At 35.7% G+C, this 22,526-nt stretch overlaps 1 protein-coding gene across 1 annotated transcript in view; it reads left to right on the forward strand.

The window, feature by feature from the left end:
- Positions 1-22,526, forward strand: part of PTEN (phosphatase and tensin homolog) — a 90,925-nt gene that overhangs the window by 61,687 nt on the left and 6,712 nt on the right. Inside the window, exons 6-8 of the mRNA XM_039238527.1 lie at positions 1,202-1,440; positions 15,692-15,833; positions 20,587-20,753. Coding sequence (XP_039094458.1) covers positions 1,202-1,440; positions 15,692-15,833; positions 20,587-20,753 — 548 coding nt within the window. The remainder of the gene's footprint in view (positions 1-1,201; positions 1,441-15,691; positions 15,834-20,586; positions 20,754-22,526) is intronic.

Raw genomic sequence — 22,526 nt, forward strand, 5'->3', positions numbered from 1 at the left:
TAGGACAAACATGGATAAGAGGAGCCTGACAGATGAGAGTGAGGAGCTGCTTTAAATGAGTTCTTCTCCAGGTGTAGTGAACCCTGCCTCCGGGTCCACATAAAGCTTCTGTCTGTGGTTGTGGGACCTTTGAACCATGAGAGACCTGGAGAAGCTTGGCAGGTGCTGCCATGATAGAAGGAGAAGGTGGATGCCAGGGTCCATTCTGAAAATCCAGACTAGACTTTCAGACAGCTGGTTTGAGAATTCAGAAGCACTCACTAATGGCTGAGAAGCTAGTACAGAGTCACTAAGAATGTTTCCGTTTTCATGACTTAGGCTACTGCTTACTAGGCAAAACGTGTTTTAGTCAAGGTTTATCTAGCTTTAAATAGATGTTTAACAGATTTTCCTGGATGTTTTTGGGTGCCACTGGGAAGACAAAGATGGAATGATAGTACAGCTAGTCCGATGGCCAGGGGAAATTGTCCTGATGACTCCCTGTGATGGAAGTCGCTGTCTCCCAGAAGAGCTCACCCAACACACAGAAGGATTGATCACATCCTGTTCCACATTATTAATGAATTGATTGACATTAGAAGGCATACTTTCCACATATTTAGATGACACAGAAGATCATTATATCCACTGGATGTCAGTCAGGATTTTTAAGGATCTTAGTAGAATAGAACTGAGGCAGAGACCATTTTCTTTTGTAAATGCCTTTAAAATCACATATCTACAACACTAACATTCACAAGACTATCTTTAAATAACACACTTCACATTTTTATTATATGAATTGTGAATTGCAGTCCTTTCCATTATTGATTTGTTGGTCATTGCTACTTTCTTTGGGATATATATTTGTTTTGTCAGAAAACGCATTGAGGGCCATGACAGGAAACCTGTGTGACATTTCACGTCCACCTCTCCCTCTGATATGTTGTGACTTGTGCTTGCTCTCCAGAGCGGTCTCCACTTTGTTGTGTGCGGAAGAAATACTTGGCCTCTCTGTCCAGTGGATAGGTTTAAGAATTAACGAGAGACTGTTTTCTGTTCAAAAATTGGAAAATCATCAGACAATAAATTATTCTCTGGAGTTCAGTTTTCCTTCTAAACATCTGTTAAGCTAATATGCAACATTTCTGAAGTTAACCTACTTTTAAGAAACAATTCAGGAAGGACTCTTTTCTCATTCTGAGGTGATCTTTTTACACAGTTGCACAGTATCCTTTTGAAGACCATAACCCACCGCAGCTGGAACTTATCAAACCCTTTTGTGAAGATCTTGACCAATGGCTCAGTGAAGATGACAATCATGTTGCAGCAATTCACTGTAAAGCTGGAAAGGGACGAACTGGTGTAATGATTTGTGCATATTTATTGCATCGGGGCAAATTTTTAAAGGCACAAGAGGCCCTAGATTTCTATGGGGAAGTAAGGACCAGAGACAAAAAGGTAATATGTTATATTAAGTTATATTTGATGTTCTTTCTTTCTTCTTCCTGGAACTGAGAATTTATTGGAAAACAGGTTTTTGAAAAGATGGTTAGTAATCTTTATTTCTTTATTAACATTTAAATCAGTTACTACCTTAACTGTCTTATGAGCCAATGACTGATTCTTTCCGTTTTTCTGTTGATGCTAGCATTATCATATCATGCTAATAACTGTTTTGGGTGTTTGGTCTCATAAAATCCTTACAAAGCATTTAAAAAAGCAGTACATTGATCAGAAGTATGCTTGATATTTCTGAACGTTGCTTGAGAATAAAATGTCTTTGGATAATACATTAGATGCCATTACCTAGTAAGGTGTGATCTTTACTTTTACAGTACATGAAAAGTATTCTTAAATATGAATGTTCATAAATATAGTAATAATTAAGATTAGTCAGAGGTTCCTCTCTTATTCAGAAGACTAAAGACTATGTTGAAAATCAATGACAAACTTAATCTGTGTAGTATGTTTGAGAGCAAAATGCAAATTCTTGGGAGAACTTTCACAGTGATTTTCAAGGGATTCATTTCTTTGGATGGTAAGTGATAAAATATGTTTATATTTCTTACAAAGAGATTTTGTACAGTTCTGTGTCTGAAAAGGAAAAACCCAAGATACTCCAGTGAGAGAGAGAAAAACCCATTTCATTATAAGTAAAAAACTTATTCTGGTTTTAGTAATGTTTACAGTCAGGAAGGCTGTCTTCCACTGTAAGCTGATTTCTTTTTAGTTCGGCTTCAAAACACTCTAAGTGATCATTTCCATCATTTTAGCCAGGTGGTTGCATTGATTGATGGCTGATTTCTTTTCTCCTTCCTTATTTCTTGTTTTATTTGTCTTTGTGACTTTTTCACTTACATCTAAGGAATGCAGAGTACTGTTTACTGGTGCTAGTTTATAAATTGAATCTTAATTTAGTCCTTGATCTTGGTGAGTGTTGACTATGACATTACCTTACACTTCTGTGTGTGGCACACACCTGGGATGGTCACAGGGGCCCAAGTCGTGGAGTGGAGGCTGGAAGGTCTCCGCTCTTTACTGCAGTTCACCCTTTTATCTAGAGGGGAATTGTTGCTTTTATTGATTAAAAATGTTGAAGGTAAATTGTTGTACAGTGAAGCAAATAAATGCAGGCAGCATAGGGGAAAGAGGGTGAATGGGAAGAAGACTATAGAGAAACAGGTCAAGTCAAAGTACAGTTGCAGAAGCAGTGGTAGGAGTTTAGAACAGGGTTCATGAGCAGCAGGCATTTTGGTTGTAGGAAAGAAATCAAGTAAAAAGAATTTAAAATGAAAATAGGAAAGCTATATAATATGGAGCCAGATCACTAGATTTAAGCTCGTGGCTCTGGAAGTATTTATGTTCCATACCTTCCAAAAATATGATGAAAGCTATAAATGGTCTCTCCCTGAAAATGTTCATGATATACATGACCATAAAATATTGCTTATAATTTTTAATTGCACTGAAATTTTTTAACATGGAAAATAAAAGGAGTCTTCATAAGAATTGTGTCCCTTTTTTTAAATGCAAAAAGCAGTGACCACTACTTGAGAATGATGAATAGATCTAAGTGGTAACAAATTAAACCAAATTGAGGCTTAATTCTGCCCAATAGTAAGTTTTAATGAAAGGGCTGCTGTTACTTAGATTTTAAATAATGCATTAAAACTATGTCATTGACTTTTACTTGACCACTTTTACGTGATCTTTGATAGCCAATCAATTTTGACTTTGTTTTTGTTGAAAACAATTACTTAAAACCCTATCTCACTAAAGTATGAAAGAGTAAATGGAATCTGTTAGATTCTTTTGTCAGATGAAAGTAGGGTTGTGTCAAAAAATAAGAATTCTTTCCAGATAAATTCATGTTACATCATTTTCTTTGCCTTTAGTTAATGAGATCATTTTTGGCAAGATCCTGACAAAACACTATGTTAGAGAAGGAAAGGATTATGACTTCACATTTTAGTTTTAAAGTTGGAGAGTTAGACTGTGTAAATGAGTTTGTATTTTATCTAGTTAACAGCAGTTAAAATCTCTGACTTGTAGAATTTGTCTTCTGAAACCAGTGAATTTATGTGTAGCAGAGCATTTCATAATTGCTCCCACTTCTTGACAAAACCTCTTGAGAAGCCCTTGATTGAAAGTCTTGGCTTTCCTGAATTTGGCAATTTTCACAACAGTAGATTTTTTGTGACAAATCCTCTTGCAAAGTCTGTGATTCAAGGCTTGGCATTCATGAAGCAGTAGCGCACTTTCACAACAATAGATAAGATTTCTCTCAGGATTGACGGTAGAGTCTTGCACCCCAGTGCACAGTGATGAACAAAGCAGTGAGTCACAGTGACATGCGGAGCTCTGTCTTTAGCAGAGCAATGACACCAGATGTTTTGCCAGGCATTAAGGTGTACTCTCTGTCTATAAAATACTGTGATTTCTTTAGAAATGTTTTTCGGGGAAGGAAACTTCACCATTTTGAAAATGTTAATATCTCCTGAAGTTTCCAAAGAGGATTCCAAGTATGTGTGTATTTGTTGAAAACTAGTAGCTGGCTAAAGTGAGAAGTCGTCATCCAATATTGAATGGAAGTGGTATTGCAGTCCTTTCAGGACCTGCTTCATAGTTTTAGAAAATGAGGTCAGTTTTTTTGGATTGGATAAATTTATTTGCTGGAGATACTATTCTCTTGCAAGATATAAAGGTGTTTGACCTTTTTAAAAGTATATGCCTTTGCCACATTCAACTGCAACTTTCTTGTTTGTTTGACATTAATAACCATCAGGATTTTGAGTTGGTGGTACTTAAAGGTATTTTTGCGACACTCTGACCTTTCCTAATTAAGCTGTGCTCTCACACAGTCTCTCTTTCTCTCCCACTTCTCTCCCTCTCCACACTCACCCACCTGCATATACGTATATACTCTGTCTGATGTAGGGCTTCTTCAGGAGAGTTGGCTAAATGCTTCTGATGGTGAGAACCAGCCATATAAGAAGTACTTGTGATAGTCTGTCCCATCATATTCTGGGATAAAAGTAAAACTCAAGGACACTTCAACAGTTTAAGTTAAATCCAAGAGAAGCCTTCATAAACAAAAAGTGAGGACATGTTTTAATTTGTCATTGGCAAGATATTTTAATCCTCACAATCTTAAAAATATTGTCAATTCTGTTTCTCTGTAGAGGTGAAGAGAGATTTGGTAAAATGGCAAGGCCCATGGGATAGTATTGTGAAATAGGGGCCAGAGTGAAAAGATAGCAAGAGAAGTGTTTATGGAAATAAAATGCAGTCTGTCCTAGAATGTGACTGTCCCCACGTCATCAGCAGAGTTGCTGCAGGCACACTGCTCTCTTCATCCTCTTAGAGGTTGGACTTCCCCCAGGAGGAAGGTAATGGGCTAACAGAGGATGGAGGTTTGTGTATACCGTTAAGGATGTACTCTACTCTATTTGGCTGTTTCATTATATCAAGACTCAGAGTTAAGTAATTTAGCCAGAATTGATCACTTTTAGCATCTTGGAGTCAAATCATCAAGATCTGTTGTGCTTATTAGTCCATAATTAATTAATATACACAGACCATTTTTGAATGAATTATTCATAGGGTCTAAAGAAGTGTGCTAATGTACTCTTACCTTTATTTCTGTGTATATGTAAAAAAAGACAAAAAAAAGAAATTTACGAGCAGATGCTGTTGATGAAGTTGTATTTTACAAATGGTTCCATTTGTATCTTATGTTGAAACACCTAGATTAGAAAGCTAGATTAAAGGGATAAAGATTATGGGCATAAGATTATGAATCTTGTTTGCAGGATTTTTTTCTTATTTCAAAAATGATAAAACTGATTCCCAGAAAGATGAATTGCTTTTATTAAAGAAGTGCTATTTTATTAAAAATAGTTAATGATGGCATTCAGGGTGAAAGTTGAGTCTCCTGACACATTGTTGAACTTTTTTCTCTACTATCCCGAACTACAAAGGGATTTTGAGACTGTTCAGAATTAATCTCTGTACAGGGACTAGCTCTCCTGAAAAGTCATGTAATGCTGATGAAATAGGCCTATTTTGACAAGGCTCATCAGTTCATACCCATTTTTGCTGATGCTTGGGCATTTAGTGGCCCCTGGCTCATGTAGGAAAAAGGCAGCTTGAAGTTGTTGGTCTTATAGATACAGTGCTGCAGCCTTCCTTTACATCTTTGAAATTTGTCTAAAAACTTTCAAATGTATCACATGCTTACCTAATGGTTACAGTGCTAGTGAAATAGTATATTTTTAGTCTTGAATGCATATAATCTCATCATAATAAATGAACTGAACATGGTTAAGCTATTGTTACACAGTCATGGGGTTCTTCTGGGGAAGTATCTTATCATAGAATTGATTATCGAAAGTGGTTTTATTCTTGAAACATCTGCTAAAAACTTACCCTCTTGCCAGTATTTCCTTTTAGTCCTCACAATCTGATAATATTGTCAATTCTCTTTCTCTGTAGAGGTGAAGAGAGATTTGGTAAAATCTCTGTAGATGTGCATTTTTAAAATCGTGAACCATTATTACAAGGGATACATATATTTGTTACCAGCTTTTCAGTTTATATAGGATTACTTTTATTAAAACCTTATCTTTAATGTTATTTTGCCTGTATCCTTAATTTCAGTTGTAGAGAAACATTAAGAAGCTGAAGAAAGTTGGTATATAGGCAGGCATATTGTTTCTTCTCTTTTTCCTCTGTTTCCTCTCCCCGCCTCCCTTCCCCCTCCTTCTCTTCCTCTTCCCCCCCCTCCATCCCCCGATGCCTACTCCCCCTTGTTTTGGAGAAAGAAGAGCCAGTTGTCATGTTTTAGTGAAGAATTTGTGGACTTGGCAGAGTCTCTCCTCAAAATAATCTAGTGCAGTCTTGCCATTTCCTCGGCAGACTTGGGGCAGATTTGATAGCAGAGTGGTGGGTGGGTGCCAGGTGACCATAAAATCTGCCACTGTGTTAGCACCGCCCAAATAATACTTCAGGTTTTGAGTGTTGCAGAGAAGTCAAAGTACAACTGATCCATCCTCTGAAGAAAAACGTTTTCCGAGAGTGGGATAACCATTTGAAAGTAAGAAGAGTCCTTCTTTTATTGGCTAATTTATAAGAAGGCAGCTGGGTTATACTTGCCTAAAGTTCATTCCTTTGCATAATTGATCCTTTTACTTTAAAGAGTATGTGACAGATGATTCTAAAACAAGCTGTCAGAGGTCACCTGCCGCCGTGCCCCCCGCTCCCCCCGCCCCCGCCGCCGTGCCAGGAAAGCCAGCTGCAGGCCCAGTCCCCATCCCTCCCATCTACTCCTGTGCCTCCCAGTCCACACTTAACACATACGCACCAGAATGAGAGTCCGCTCACAGCAGTTATTACAACTTCTGAGAGACAAGTTAAAGCATCCTGCTATTGCTGGTAAGGATGTATTTTGGAAAGATTCCCTAAATTTCAGAAATCAAAGAGGCAGACTTTCATTATATGACAGACTTTCCCAGAATTTCTGCCACTCGCCTCTCTTCCCATTGCCTTCCCCACTTCTAGAATGGTGGCAGGTAAAGTAAGCAGTGATCATTGTTTGCTTTGATTAACCTTTTAGGACAAAAATGTGAGTTTCAGAGTTCCTTTTTGTTTTGCCTTTGAAGTTATTAGAGATAAAGTTTCTAAAATGATCTTTGTATATGAGTTCATTAGCTTATGTAATGAAGACTTAAATTTTCTAGAAATAACAAGTACTAATCACTTAATTCTAAGTGATCCCAAGAAGAAATTTTCCAGTTTCTCCGAGGAATGAATTTTTATGTACTCTTCATATAATCAGGTTACTTTCTTTCTAGTTAGTTGCTAAATTTCGCCATATGGTAACCTAGTAAAATTTTCTCATTTTTTCCTCATTTAATATAAACTGCAATTCTCCTCATTTTCAGTAAAACAAAACAAACTCCTAACGTAACATTCTTACTTTTTCTAACACATTAATTCTTCTGGGCTAAACTGTGTTCCTCTAATACATGATATTTAAGCCCGTTATACAATCTATGTATTCATAAAATTATAAGCTCTTTATACATTGAAGAACTTTAGCGATGAGTTAGTTCAGACCAGTTGTAATATAAATGACCAAGTAGATTTGTAAAAATCAGTCTGTCCTAGGTAATTTCATCTGTCTGTGTAATGACTCAAAACTATATCTCCTAAACTCAAATCTAGTATTCTTTTTTCTTAAAAAAATGTTTGCTTATTTAGAGAGAATGCACACATGCATAGGCAGAGGAGGGGCAGGGGTGGGGGGGTGGGGAGAGATAAAATATCCCAAGCAGACTTCATGCTGTCAGCACAGAGCTTGATGTGAGGCTTGACCTCATGAACCATGAGATCATGACCTGAGCCAAAATCAACAGTAAGACACTTATCTGACTGAGCCACCCAGGTGCCCCAAATATAGTATTCTTTCTACAATACTGTCTTCTTCTGTCCAAATTATTTTTCTTTATTATTTTGAACCCCAGAGTAGAAATAGAAAATTTAAAAAGAAAGTAGCTATATTATGTTAGAATGCTTTCAGTTTCCTCTCAGAAGCCCAACTCAAAAGACCTTAAACCAAGGAGACATTTATGTTGGATTATATAACCATAAAAGCTCTGGCCTGGACTTAGATGCTTAACAGGTGTCCAGAATCAATCAATCTCTCTCTCTGTCTCTCTCTCTCTCTCTGTCTCTCTGTCTCTCCTTTCCTGTGTATATGGTTTATTTTCTGCCAGGCTCTCTGCAAATAACAGCAAGGTATGACTCCTAGTAGCTCCAGGTTTACCATCTGTTTACTTTAACAACTATAATGGGAAGAGAGCTACAATTTGAGCAAAAAATTCCTAGATTAGGTGCTAATTTTACCTGGATTAGGGCATGTACCCATCCTTCAACCAAACATTATGGCCAGTTGCCTGGAACATTTATCAAGCTGAAGAAGAGACCCCACCCCACCTCCCCAAAACCTTTTGGAAACCTAGCTTTCCAAAGAGGAATGGCTGTGTAGAGAGAACAATACCAGTTGTTTGCTTTGTATTATTCTCAAGGATTCTGTGGTTCATGCACCACTATTTTTAATACATTACTTACAATTAAGTTTCCCAGAACTGAAGCACTGTTCTACTCTAAACTTTGGAGATTCTTCATAGATGGGGAAAATCATATTCTAAGAGATGATGATTTCTTTCATATTACCTTGTTAGTTTGTGTTCTATTAATAAAAGCCAGGACATACAAGTGTAAAGTTCTAGAATCAGTCACATTTAGGTTCAGGTCCTGATTTTCAACAGGATAAATATGTGTACTCGGACTGTTTTCTTATTCTTGAAATAGAGGTGATAGTATCTGTCTTATAAAATTGTGGTAGTGTTAGGGATAGATGTAAAAATATCTGGCACTTAGTTCAATATATAATAACTACTGCTGTATGTTGTCATTGTAATAATAGCCATTCCTAGGAGCTAGATTTCTTTTTTTTTTTTTTTTTAATGTTTGTTTATTTTTGAGAGAGCATGAGCAGGGAAAGGGCAGAGAGAGAAGGAGACGCAAAATCTGAAGCAGGCCCCAGGCTCTGAGCTGTCAGCACAGAGCCCGACACGGGGCTTGAACTCACAAACTGTGAGATCATGACCTGAGCTGAAGTCGGCCGCTTAACCGACTGAACCACCCAGGCGCCCCTAGATTTCTTCTTTGTTGAGACATTCTGAAACATAGATTTTCAAGCTTCAAGCAAACACTATTATTTTAAAACATCAACCAGTGAAACATTTACTGAAGTAGAAAATTACTTTTTTAACTGAGGAATCTAGATTGTGAATTCATCTTAGAGAAAATGACCTGAGGGTACCAACGCGCGGAATATGAGCAAAACATTACATATTTTTGTGTTGTATCCAGGTGGTATTCTGACCTGGAAGTACTATGACAGTATTCTAGATTTGAAAGGTTTGTATAACCTATATTTTTAAGTTTCTGTCTTTTTAAGAGTTTAATCACATACAAGAGGTTTACATAAAACAATTCAGATTAGAAGAATAAATGATCTATTAAAGATACAGCAGGCAAATGTAAATTTCAAAAACAGATGACAGGATACCATTATCAGAGTGCATTTACAACAAGATGTATAAAATTAGATCAAGTATGTCATTTTATATTAACACAGGGAGTACTCCTCAATGAAGACTTAGCCGTTATGAACTCTTATGTGCTAAACATAACATCACATGTAGTGAGCAAATCTGGAAGAAATGAAAAAAGTTGATAGTAAAAGAGTGATTATAGGAATGTTTAATATACTTAAGCATCAAGAAGGTACAAAATAAGTTCTATAGATGACTTGAATAATATATTAAAAATTACCCCATAAAATGCATCTTTTTTTCTTTTTTTGTCATCCACAAAACAGTTACAAAAGATTAATAATTCATTAGGCCAACTACAAAGAAAATTTCCTCTTCAGGTAGAAATATATAAGCTTGATTATACTTCAGTCATGTTAGAGATTTTTTAAAAAGTTTAATTAAATCAAATTAATCGTTTGGAAATTTAAAACCAGTTACTTTAAATAACTTTGGGTCAATGGAGAAATACAAATAAGAGATTATTAAGATAAAAACAAGTAGTAAAGAGAAATTAATAAAGATGGAAATATAAATTTGTGCAGTAGCAAACAAACCATTTGCACTAATAATTTTAAACGCTTGATTGTATGAAAATGCCAGTAAAATCAATATATCTCTTTTTAAAGCTCTTTTCAAGGAAAAAGGAGAGGGAAGGGAAACAAATTATAATTAAGTTTGATAAAGGTGATAAAACTACAAGGTGGAGGTAACTAAAAATTATATCTCAGTCTGTGCTAATGAATTTGAAATTTTCAATGGGAAGTAAGTAGTTTTCAGTGAACATCACTGCTTGAAGATGAAATACAGAATTTAAACAGACCATCCAAGAAATCTAAATGTATAGGAGCCTTCAAGGTGTACCTAATCTGAATTGCATTTCAGGTGGCTGCTATCAAACCTGGAAGTATCAAATAATTATATTATCTAAGTTGGTCTAGGTGTTAGAAAATAGGTAAAACTTCCCAGATGGCTGCTTTCAGATTAATTTCCTTAATCTAAAAATGATAGCATAGTTAAAAAACCCAGCAAATATAATATGGAAGAAATTAAGTACTTCGGTGTGGCCAAAAGTAAAAGCACATTCAAGGGTGTTATGAGAGGTAAGAGTGGAAAAGAGATTGGGCTGTTTTTTTGTTTTTTGTTTTTTTTATATATGTTGCTACGGATCTAGTTTGTGATAAATTTTCTTATTTAGGTAGGCAGTAGGAAACCAGTTAGCATTTAGTATTGTTAGTGTGATTAAATAAAATTAATCACAGAGTGCTCTAAAAATAGTTTGGAGAACAGATAAATCAGAGGCTGCGAATCAGTTGGCTATTGCAAAATTTAGGAGGTAGCTGAACTAGAATAGCTACAGAAAATTGGAACTGGTATTTTGAGAAGTGTTTCACAGTCAAAATCTGGACTTTGTCATCTGAATAGAAATGTAAGAATCTAAAATGTATATTCTAAATGAACTTAACCTCTGGTTTGCCTTTCATTTTGTGTGTACAGTGTGTGTGTATATGTTTATGTACTGTGTGTATATGCCAGGTAGTTGATACACCGACCAGTCTCTGCCTTTACTCTGTTGCCTGGACCTTTCCTGTAGTGCTGGGGTTTCCTTACCCTTTTTTTCTATAACCCTATGTATATCACTGCTTTCAGATTCTTTCCTTTACTCTAGCAGGAAGAAGATGGCGGGGTAGTATCAGTGGTTGAGTGTAAACTCTGGAGTTGGAGCTCTAGGGCAAAATTTAGTTTCATTACTTAAAAGATGTGTGACCTTACCTAATCTATAGAATGGTATTACCAATAATACCCACTTCCTGAATATTAAATTACATTTATGAAAATACTTAGAACAATGCAAAGAACATGGTAACAATTCAATAAACAGTAGTGGTGGTGGTATTAGAAGAGATTTTGGGTTCAGGTGTTGGAGAAAATAGTGAATATCATTAATAGAAGTAAAAAGAGTTTGGTCCATGCAAGAATATGAAAACTTCAGATTTTGGGTATGGTGTGTTTTAAATGCTTCTTAAGTTTCTGGCTAGAAATGTCCAGCAAGGTATTAGAGATTCTGGATTGGGAGTTGGGAATGAAGTCATATTGAGAGACACAGGTTTTGGAGTTAATGTTTAAGATTGATAATTAAACTACAATAATAACAGAAGATTGACAAAGAGGGGCTCTCTAAGATCAGATTTTTGAGGTATGCTACATTTAGGCACAAGAAGAAACAAGATAGCCGGTAACGATAGGAGAAAACCTTTAAAGAGTGGGTCCTATGACAGAGGCAGAGAATTTTCAAAATGGCAACAAAAAGTGATCCAAGATGGGACTAAGAAAATAGTAGGAAATGACCATTAAGAAATCAGCCTCATAATAACAGATTCCTATGAGATAAGGAGTGGAGGTTTACCTTTTGGAGTTGTTTTTGTTGTTGTTTTTTGTTTTTAAGAGAGATAGCAAGAGAGCATGTACATGAATAGGGAGAGGGGCAGATGGGGAGACGGAGAGCGAGAGTATCTAAACCAGGCTTCACACTCAGTGTGGTGCCTGACACAGGGATCAATCTCACGACCCTGGCATCATGACCTGAGCCAAAATCAGGAGTCGGACACTCGACTGACTGAGCCGCCCAGGCATTCCCCTTTTGAGAGTTTATATAGAGAAAGAGGATGTCAGTTTGAGAGGGATACAAGATTTGGGGACAAGAGTGTGAATTTTCCGTCTTCACGTTGCTTATTTTGGGTAAAGGATAAGGTTACCTGAGCTAATTATTTGGAGGAAACAGGTAGAGAGAACAAAGGCAAATGCCAGAGAGGGGTTAATTAATAGAACACTTGCCAACCTGGAATCTAGGCGAACATGAAGAGACACTTGTACAAAATAGCAGGAGTGAATAAATGTTAAGATGGGAGAAGGTAATTTGGAGAGTGCCCACACTGGATGACCTCAGGGTTCCCAGTGAAGTAGGAGCTAAATTCATTGAGAATGATGTCTGGGACAGGATAGAAAGAGAGATGGTTCAGCAGAGTGCAGAAATCACTGTGGTCGAGAGTTTAATACGTGCATGCGAGAACACGGTATTGAATGATAGAAATCAGGAGTCGATGACCAGAAAGAGGCAGTAAGAAGTGGGCTGAACAACAGCGGGAGGAACAGCAGCCTCCTCCTGAGCCCTTCCTCCTGGTATATGAGCCGAAGGGGATGCCTTTTGTGATGATGGCCAGGAATGTGGTGTTAGGTAGATCTAAAGAATGCTAAATGTAGCTAAATTTAGAATGTTTTAAAAGTTGTATTTGAAGGGGGAAACAGGTTAAGAATATAAGTAATTTTCTTCCCATTTAGAGTGGGTCATTTAGTGGTAGAGGGTGGAAATATACCTAGTTATAGACCAGTTTAGCTTAAATGTTCTTGGTTCATTTAAATGAAAAATGGAAATTTTGAAAACATACAGTGTTTTTTAATCTCCAAGAGCTTTAAAGTTCAGCCCTCTTTTCATATGTGTAAAATAAATTTTGAAGAGCGTTAAAATGTTCATAGAGTTTAAAAGATATTTTATATTAAGTCTTTATGTTCAAAATGCTACAGGTAAAACATGCACATAAACCGTGTTTTCAGTATATGAATTCAGGAAATATAATATTTGAAGTGTTATAAATTGCGTTGTCAATTTAGTATGGCAGTTGCATTCAATTATTTCAAAATCTAGGTAACAGTTTAATTCATTGTACCATTAATTAAATTTTAGTAAGTGTGCGTCGTGGCCATAAGAGATGGGGATAGAGAGGAGGACACGTTGAGGCCTGGGGTCCGTATATATTTGAGCCTTCAACCTTGTTGTTTCTACTAATCGCAGTGTATTGAATTTGGAAACTACTTTGGTTGTTGGTGCTGGTAGGTAGGAGTTACAAAGTTAAGCTACAGAAGCCTAGTTATGCATAATTTGATGGTAAAATAATTAAATTTAAATTGTGCTTTTCAGTGTTTTTCTTTGAATTGTGTCAGTAATTTGGTTATATTTACACACAAAGTATTCATGCAGTGTTGACCTCTAGTACATTCTTATATTCTTTCTCTATACATGTGCCTAGTCTTTTGGGGAAGGGTTGACTCAGTATATAAACAGCTGCATTATAGATATGCTACCAATCACTTGCTACTTGAGAAAAATTAAAGCTTTGAAAACCTTTTAATTATTCATACAAATTTATACCAAGAAGATAAGAAGATGTCACTTGTCATTCCACTAAACTCCAGTAAAATAATTTGACACCTTGGTCTTATATACTTCCATTGATTTAATTTTGTAAATTTTATTTTATTTATAGACTAGATCTTAAATTCACATGGTTCAGAAAAGATTCCTCCCTGCCCAGCCATTTTCCATCTGCTATTTCCCCCAACCTGCTTTGCAATCCTGTGTTTTATCTTGATAAAGTATGTTGTTTGCTGAAGTAACATTAAATAATGTGTGTAATAAACCACTTTAAGTTTAAGCACTTTTTAAACTTCAACATTGATTTTTAACATTAATTGTCATAGCAGCTTTTCACAGTAACACTATTTTACTACTGTTTCTTTAAGAAAATAGAACTAAAATTCCATTTCTTCTGAAATTGTACTTTAAATATAGATAGAATTTCTAAAACTGCTAATTAGGGTTTGTGTAACATTTTTGTCACTTTAGCATGCTTTTGTGTAACTGTATTTAGTGTTTAATCCTTGTGAGAATCCTATGAAGGAAGATAGGCTTTGTATTAATTGTCTTCATTTTCCCGAGGAAACAAATCAGAGTTCGTATTTTGACCGTTAGCTTTCAATCCAAGTCTTCTGATTGTAGGGTCTTTGCACTGGAGCCAAAATCTTAAATCATTTGTCCTGATTTTGAAATGGCTTTTTTTATCCTTTTTTTTTTTTTTGACATTTTATGTATTTTTTAATTGTAATAAAATTATGCTAACTTTTAAAAATTACTGAGAATATCACAGTGAATACCTGTTTACCTGCTATTCTGTGTATCTGTCTTTAAACTTACAAATGTACCTCATTACTTTTCTTTAGAGGGAAGAAAAGCATTTGTGTCCAAGAATTTTTAACACGTTGGGAAATTTAGAGGCCAATAATAACTTGAAAATACAGCTGATTCTTTTTTCTCTTGCATATACTTTTAAGTTTTCTGCAAGTCACTTTTATTTATCAGACATCTTAATGTTACTATTTGCCTTCTATTTCTAAGTTAAATGCTTAAGATTTTTCTGAAGTCAGTCACACATGTAATAGGAAAAGAAACCTCAGATAAGTAACCCAATACCTCATTTATTCTGCATCATTAATAAATGCATGGCTGCAGACATTAGATTTTTAGATAAGTGAAGGGTATTTTTTTAATAGCACATGGATCGTATATATCCTTAGCATGTGTAATACTTAAGTTTCCTCATACCTTATGTGTATCCCTGGTTTCTTCTGCGAGGAGCTACGTGCAGCTCTGGGACATCTCAGGTACCTCTGCTCTGGAGCTCTGGGCTCCATTCATACCAGCTGTGTGCTCTTGGTTTTGTCGGGGTCTGAGGCCATCACTTCTTGCTGCTACTATTTCTGTCTCTTACAGATGCTATATCTTCATGTAGTCTGCTGATTCTGATACACTTTTGCCTGAAAAATAACCAAGCTTTTGAGGAATTGTGTGTTTAATAAAAGTCCATACAGTCTTGTGGGAGGCCCTGTGTGTGAATAACACTGCTGCGGTGGCCTTTGCTTATTGGGTGTCTGGGGCAGGACATTGCTGTGACCGTTGAATCAATGAGGGTATTGTGATAATTATATTTTAAGGGGGAAAAGTAATTCTGATATTTTCCTTTGAACTGATATTGCTCGGATTTACTCTGTTGTTGAGCTGGATTTAAACATTAATCATTTAAGGTCACATTTTTAATGTATATATGTTCCTCAATGGGCACAACCCATGTACCATAACGATTTAGTGAAATAATTACAATGGAATTTTTCTTTTGAATTTGGATTGTCTTTTTTTTTTTTTTCCTGTCTACCAGGGAGTAACTATTCCCAGTCAGAGGCGCTATGTATATTATTATAGCTACCTGTTAAAGAATCATCTGGATTATAGACCAGTGGCACTGTTGTTTCACAAGATGATGTTTGAAACTATTCCAATGTTCAGTGGCGGAACTTGCAGTAAGTGCTCTAAATTCTCATCCTTCTATGTATGGGAACACTTTTCTGAACATATCTAGAAGTTTACATAAAAATTTAGACAGAAACTTAACTACACCTAACATTTATGCAGGGGTATATATGTCTGAAGTATCCAAACTAATGAAGTAGCTTAGTTCAGCACATTGGACTAAGGAAGCCAAGAGCAATGGGTTTTAATGTCTTGGAAGCCAAATTATATTTATGAAAAACATTTTTTGCTGCATCTACCAGATGCAGCCTAAATTGTGATTAGATAACTGGAAAACCTATCCCATTAGAGATCTACCATCAGAGTAGTAGTGGGATTCATTACTTTATTGGTGCTGGGGCAGGGACTGATTCCTTCATATCTTAGGAGGACTAGACAGTGATAGTAATAGTGACTGAGACAAGAAAAAGAAAAAAATGATAAGACATGGTGAAAAGCTGAAGTATGTTGAGTGAATAGAGTTGGGTCAAAGTGTATGGAGCATTAGAGAAAACCTGGATTTAGGTCCAAGTTCCCTTTCTAGCTCTGTCATTATGTACTGTGTAACCCTGGGCACACCATCTACCTGCCTTTGTGTTTGCTTATCAATAAAAAGAAGATATTTTGAAATCTGAAACTTCCTAGATACATATAAAATACAATAATGTCAGTGGTGTCTGCCTCACGTTGATTTCTGGCTTACCCTAACCACTGTAAGCCTCCCTCAGTCACCCCAGTCCTGTTCTGCCTCTCAGCTATTCTTGGCCAGAGTTCTTAGCTAGACTGATAGGAGCCTTCATACCCTGACCTAGAGCAGTTAGTCAAGAGAGAATGCATAGAAGGAAGTATTATCCAACTCCGTGAAAGATCAGACTATTTCTGCTTTTTCCTGTATCAGAATTTTATCAGAAGCATATTAGCTTCTGCCTTGGCGATGATTAATCATGTTTTCATGTTTAAGAAATAAATTCTATTTATTATTTAGAGTGCAGTTTTGTAGTTTGTAGATTAGATACCACTACATTATTTCTTCAAATACCTCTAATAATATTTCAGTGAGATTTTGTAATTTGTTAGTGATTTTAGTTTTTAGCTTTAAAGTTTTGCTTCTTGAAAATATTTATGTAATTAAAAAATTTCTATCCCTAAATTAATTTATACCTGGGAAATTAATTTCTTAGTTGTGTTTATCTTTTTCAATTAGGTGTAATCACCTTCATCTTATCTTCCCTGCGTTCTTAGAGCTAGATAATTTTATCACAGAACGTAGATTTATTAATACACCATGTTCTAGCTTTCTGAGAGACCTCACTGATGGTTTTGTCATCTCAGTGCAGTTTTTAAACATGCTGATAAGAGGCGCAGCATAGGGAATATAGCAATAGTATTGAAATAGTGGTACATGGTAACAGATTGTAGCCACACCTGTGGTGAGCACAGTGTAATGTACGGAGTTGTGGAATTACTGTGTTGTATACCTGAAACTAATATAACATTGAGTGTCAGCTGTATCAGAAAAATAGTAAAGTTTTTGATAAAAACAAGAACAACAACAACAACAAAACTTGTAAACGCAAGGCGCTGGACTGTCAGAGGTGATTGACATAGGGACTTAAATTCATAGAGAAGAAGGAAGAAAAAAACTCCTGCTCATCCTATAGGATAGATAGCAGATTTAAGAGCCAAAAGACATGTATAACACATTAGGGAGATTTACTGAGGGAACAAGAACATTCAGTTCAATAATCTTATTATCTAGTGTAATTTCTTTTACATTGACCTCTTCTAGCAAAAATCTATCCATTGTGTTCTGCCTGCCTACGCTTAAACATTGTGGTGGCTTTGTCTTTTTTCGTCTCTTCTTAGTATTACATTTAAACTTTTAAAATTACTGACTACTGAAGTCTTTTTAATCTTGACCAATTTTCTAGTTCTCCATTTATGCACTGTGATTTAATACTATGTAACGAAGCAGTATTGTAATGAAAGCAATTCATAATTGAATGGGAGATTATATGTTTAAATTATAAACGGTATACTCAGAAAAATACAAGTTTTGGGGATTGTCAGATAGTTTCATGGAGGAAGTTGGCTCTTCACTGAACATTAGAGAAAGCATACAGTTTAGATTGTCATTAAAACTGGAGGAAGTATTACAGGCAGTAGGAAATAGCTTGCATTGAAGCACAGCAGTAGGAAATGAGCTGGGCAGAAGTGTAGACACAGGGAACAGAAGAGGAATGGACTGTGTGGTTGACTGGAGGACCCTGAAGGGGGATATCAGACTAGATGTGATAAGTACTGTGGCATCAGTGACAATTCTAGAGGCAAATGCTGTGTTTTAAGTATGGCCGTGTAGGAAGTAGTGACTGCAAATGGGGGGAAATGGTGGAAAGGATAGGTAGATAGAACTTGATTAATTTTGGCTTTGCCATTTATATCTAGATATTTTGTCTGTTTTGCTTTTGGCCACCTGATTAATATACAGAAAAGGGAAGAAACAAAAATGAATATCAGTGAGACTTGGAGACATGAATGTTTTGGGTTTTAAACATGTTTTAATCAGGTGAAAGTGAGCTGTTTACGTGAAGATAGTACTTGAAAGTATGGGTTTGACTGTTAGGTGAGAGATCTATCTGATACTTTGGGAGGCGTCAGGACACAGACATAGTAGTTAACCAGCCTTCTCCGTAAGTGTGGTGCGGGGCTGGAGCACAGTAGGGCTCAGAGGGAGACGGAAGGTGAGGAAGGAGACGAGGAATTGCAAGTTTGGGTTCAGGAGGAAGATAAGGAGTCGGTGAAGAAAAAACTTGAGAAGATAAAGTATTTTCTGCAAAGTTGTCAGGGGTTAGCAACCTTTTTTCTTATTTGATAATTGTCTTAATATTTCTAAATAAAGGAAAAGTTTCTCGACTTTTTATGTCTGAAAGGGTTAAAATGTTAATAAAAGATGATCAGTGTGATTTTTCTGTCAATACTATATCAATATGCATATGTCAAGAAATTTAATTCTGATTTTTGTTTACCAAGTATTGACTTGTCATTTCTTTAGAACACAGTCCCATCAAAGGAAAAATATCTGAATTGTGCTGGAAGTCAACAGAACTATACTATTGTTGGACTTCTGATAAGTTAGGTGTTAGCTATCTAAAATAGGAAATTAACAATACAAAGAAAATTATTTAGTGATTTGAGGAAATTTTTTCCACTTATTTTTGTTAGAACTTTTTATCTTTTTTTGGGAGTAAATTCGAAGTAACACTGAATTTTAATTAGCTTATGAATTAATTTTACAATTCTCAAATTCCTGAAGATACACATTTTAGTTGTAGTTTAATTGAAATCTGGCTTATGCAGTTAATAGTTTATGCAGTTTAAAGTCCTAAAGTCAGGATTATCAGATTCTGAAATAGGAGTTTGAATTAATAAGATTACAAGGCATTTTCATCCTGGCCAGTTTTTATCACAGCTTTGAAATTGTACCTTTTTGTTTGCTTCTTCAAGCTAGAAAATTTCGGAATCAGGTAAAGTCCTGTAAAATGGCTCATTGTACTTTGAACCTTTAGTCAAAGAAGTGAAAATTATTGACAGATTGTTGACTCCCTTTTTTGGAGTGCCCTTTTTCTCATGATAAATGCCTCTCAAATTCATATTAGAAAAACCCAATATGCTATTATCAAACCTACTATTTATTATGTGAGTGCTGATACTGCTTTAGGTATTGCATAGATGGGCCAGCACATGTTTATTAAACCAGAAAATTCATCTAGCTTGGATAAGCTTTTTTCTTTGTTCTCAGATGTTGGCCACATTGATAAACAATGTGATGCTTATTTTTTATTCTTTAAGGAGGATGCCTTTTTGTGTTGAGTATTTCATGCCTCTGTGTGTGTGTGTGTGTGTATGCAACATATATGAAAATTTCCAGTACTATATGGAGGCTTAGGATTTTATTTCTTGATTGTCTTGGCATACATTCTTCAAGACCCACTTCTTATTCATAAAGTTACTCACTAAAACATGTAGTCCTTCCCTTTATTTTGAAACAGACAGGGACCAAAGCCAAAATACATGTTGAAGAAAATGAAGTTTGTTTTGGGGGAGGGTTGTGCTTCCATTTGTGCTGGAGTCTGTTGTATTTCTTTGCGGATATTTCAAATTCTTTTCTTCCTGTTTCTCATGATGATGGCTATATATACCTTTAAGAAATTAAATGTAAGCTATAGGTAAAATAAATCATGATTAATATGTTTTATAAATATTGAGTCTTGTGTTTATGGAATTAGAATAACTTTGTTATAGATTATGTTCTCATGCCTCTTGTGAACATGTAGTGGTTTGTACTTGGTGGGTTTTGTTACATAGTAGAGACTTTAACATACTGCAGCAAATATAAATGCCAGAAAATTATTGCAGCATTTTAATTATCAACCTGATTTATGCTAGATATTTTACAAGTTAATGTTAAGGTTTGGTGTTAACTGCAGTGCCAGAAGTCTAATTTGGGACTTACTACTTGTAAAATAGGTTGATTTTCATACCAGTGAATAGAACCTTTTGTTGAAGGTATAAATTAGAGAAACTTTTGGACTGATTATATTTTTTGACCTTAGTTTTTCCATTGATTTGTCTTAGATGAGGGTTATAGGTGCAGAATTATGTTTTGTGTATACTGCTAATAGTAATCGTTTAAACAGTGTTTGACAGTCTGGCATTTGAAGGCATTTCCTGTGAAGTGATGCTAATGTGTATCTAACCATGCAGATCCTCAGTTTGTGGTCTGCCAGCTCAAGGTGAAGATCTATTCCTCCAATTCGGGACCCACACGACGGGAAGACAAGTTCATGTACTTCGAGTTCCCTCAGCCGCTGCCTGTGTGTGGTGACATCAAAGTAGAATTCTTCCACAAACAGAACAAGATGCTAAAAAAGGTTTGCACTTTACTCATAATGGGAAAAATACCCAGACTCAACTGTACCTCGCATAGCGACCTTAGATCTTCTGCTTAAAATATTTGGTTAGGCAGAAGTCATTTTGTAAGGAGAGATTACAAAATACATTTTATGACCGACATTCATGAATTTTAACTGGTTTTCTGTTGGATCTGCACACGCTTTGCTTATTATTATTACCATCAACACACGATGAGCTGTTCTGATGGTAAAAAGTCTTACTAGAAGGAAAAGTCCTTATGACATTGTAATTTGAGGTGGATGTTCTTTAAGTTGGGTTATGCAGAGAAATTTTGTAAAAATATTAAAGATTATATACCCCATTAAATCAGTTATAATCCTTCTGGAAAGGATGATCAGTCACTGAGAAGTTAGCAAGGGACTATCAGCTTGTAAAAGATTTAGGGTATATGTATAAAGATGTGTTTCATGGTCTTGCATAATGACACAAACCATCCCCCCCCCCCCATTTGCTTCATGTTTCCTGACACCAGATCATTTTATATTTAGCTTCCTCAAGTTTATCAAATATTTTGATTTTTAGGTAGAAGATCAGTTAATATGTAAAGGAAGTAATAAAGAATGAAAAAAGGTGGTATTAAATATGCAGATTTAGGAAGTTAGTGGAGTGTGCATCTTACTGAGCTATAGTTAGGAATGCAAGAGCTCATTCTTAAACTATCTTGACTTACAATACTGAGTGAACATTTATGGTGAGTGTGCCCAAGGTGCAAACTTTTGGGGTAGCAATGAACAAAAATACTACCTTTGTATGTTGGTACTGCTCATGGAACATGCTAGATAATGTATTGCCAGTCTTTAGACATTCTCAGTAATAGGACTGATTTAGTTTTCTTGATATTTACCTTTTTATAAAAAAAAGTTTATTACAAACATTTTATTTTTTTAATGTTTTATTTCTGAGAGAGAGAAAGAGAGTGAGCAGGGAAGAGTCAGAGAGAGAGGGAGATACAGAATCTGAAGCAGGATCCAGGCTCTGAGCTAGCTGTTTGTACAGAGCCTGACGCGGACTCGACCCCACGAACCGTGAGACCATGACCTGAGCTGAAGTCGACGCTTAACCGACTGAGCCACCCAGGAGCCCCCAAAAGTTTCAATTCTACTTTGTCTTATCGAAAGAAATACAGTCTCCTATATCCAGAATCCACATAGCTGGGAAATTACAAAATGTTAAGCTGGTTTTTTTTCACCAGAAACCCATGTCCTACCTATTTTGTATAAATAAAAGTTAAATATATTTCAGTAACTTTGGAAAATTATTTTTCAATAATCTAGGAAGCGTTAGCAAGTGTTTAAAATTAAGGTAAGTATTTCTTTCCCGTCTATTTGCTATAAGACTGGTACAGACATAACATTTTATATTTTGCTTTTAAAAATAGGCACCTGCACCACTGTTTCCCTGTCTATGCCTTTAGGAGTACATAAGTTCTTACTTAAGTTATCATCTGTACATTACTTTAATACATGTAAAATTGAAGATTAGACCAATATTTGTAATATATCTGTATCTGGGATTACTTTACACTTTTTTCCATTTTGTGTGATTTTCCCTACGTGTTAGAAATGTTACCATGATTTAAACAAAAACAGTTTTAGTACAGTCAGTATCTATACAGAATCCACACTTTTGGAGATTTAAATATTACTAGCTTATATTCTTGTGACTCGACTTATGCATATAGTTACTAACTTAGTGACTTTGCTAAAATAACTGAAATTAATATTTTTTAG

The sequence above is a fragment of the Hyaena hyaena genome, unplaced genomic scaffold, assembly GCF_003009895.1.
Source record: "Hyaena hyaena isolate Hyena2069 unplaced genomic scaffold, ASM300989v1 scaffold_141, whole genome shotgun sequence".
Taxonomy (NCBI): Eukaryota; Metazoa; Chordata; class Mammalia; order Carnivora; family Hyaenidae; genus Hyaena; species Hyaena hyaena.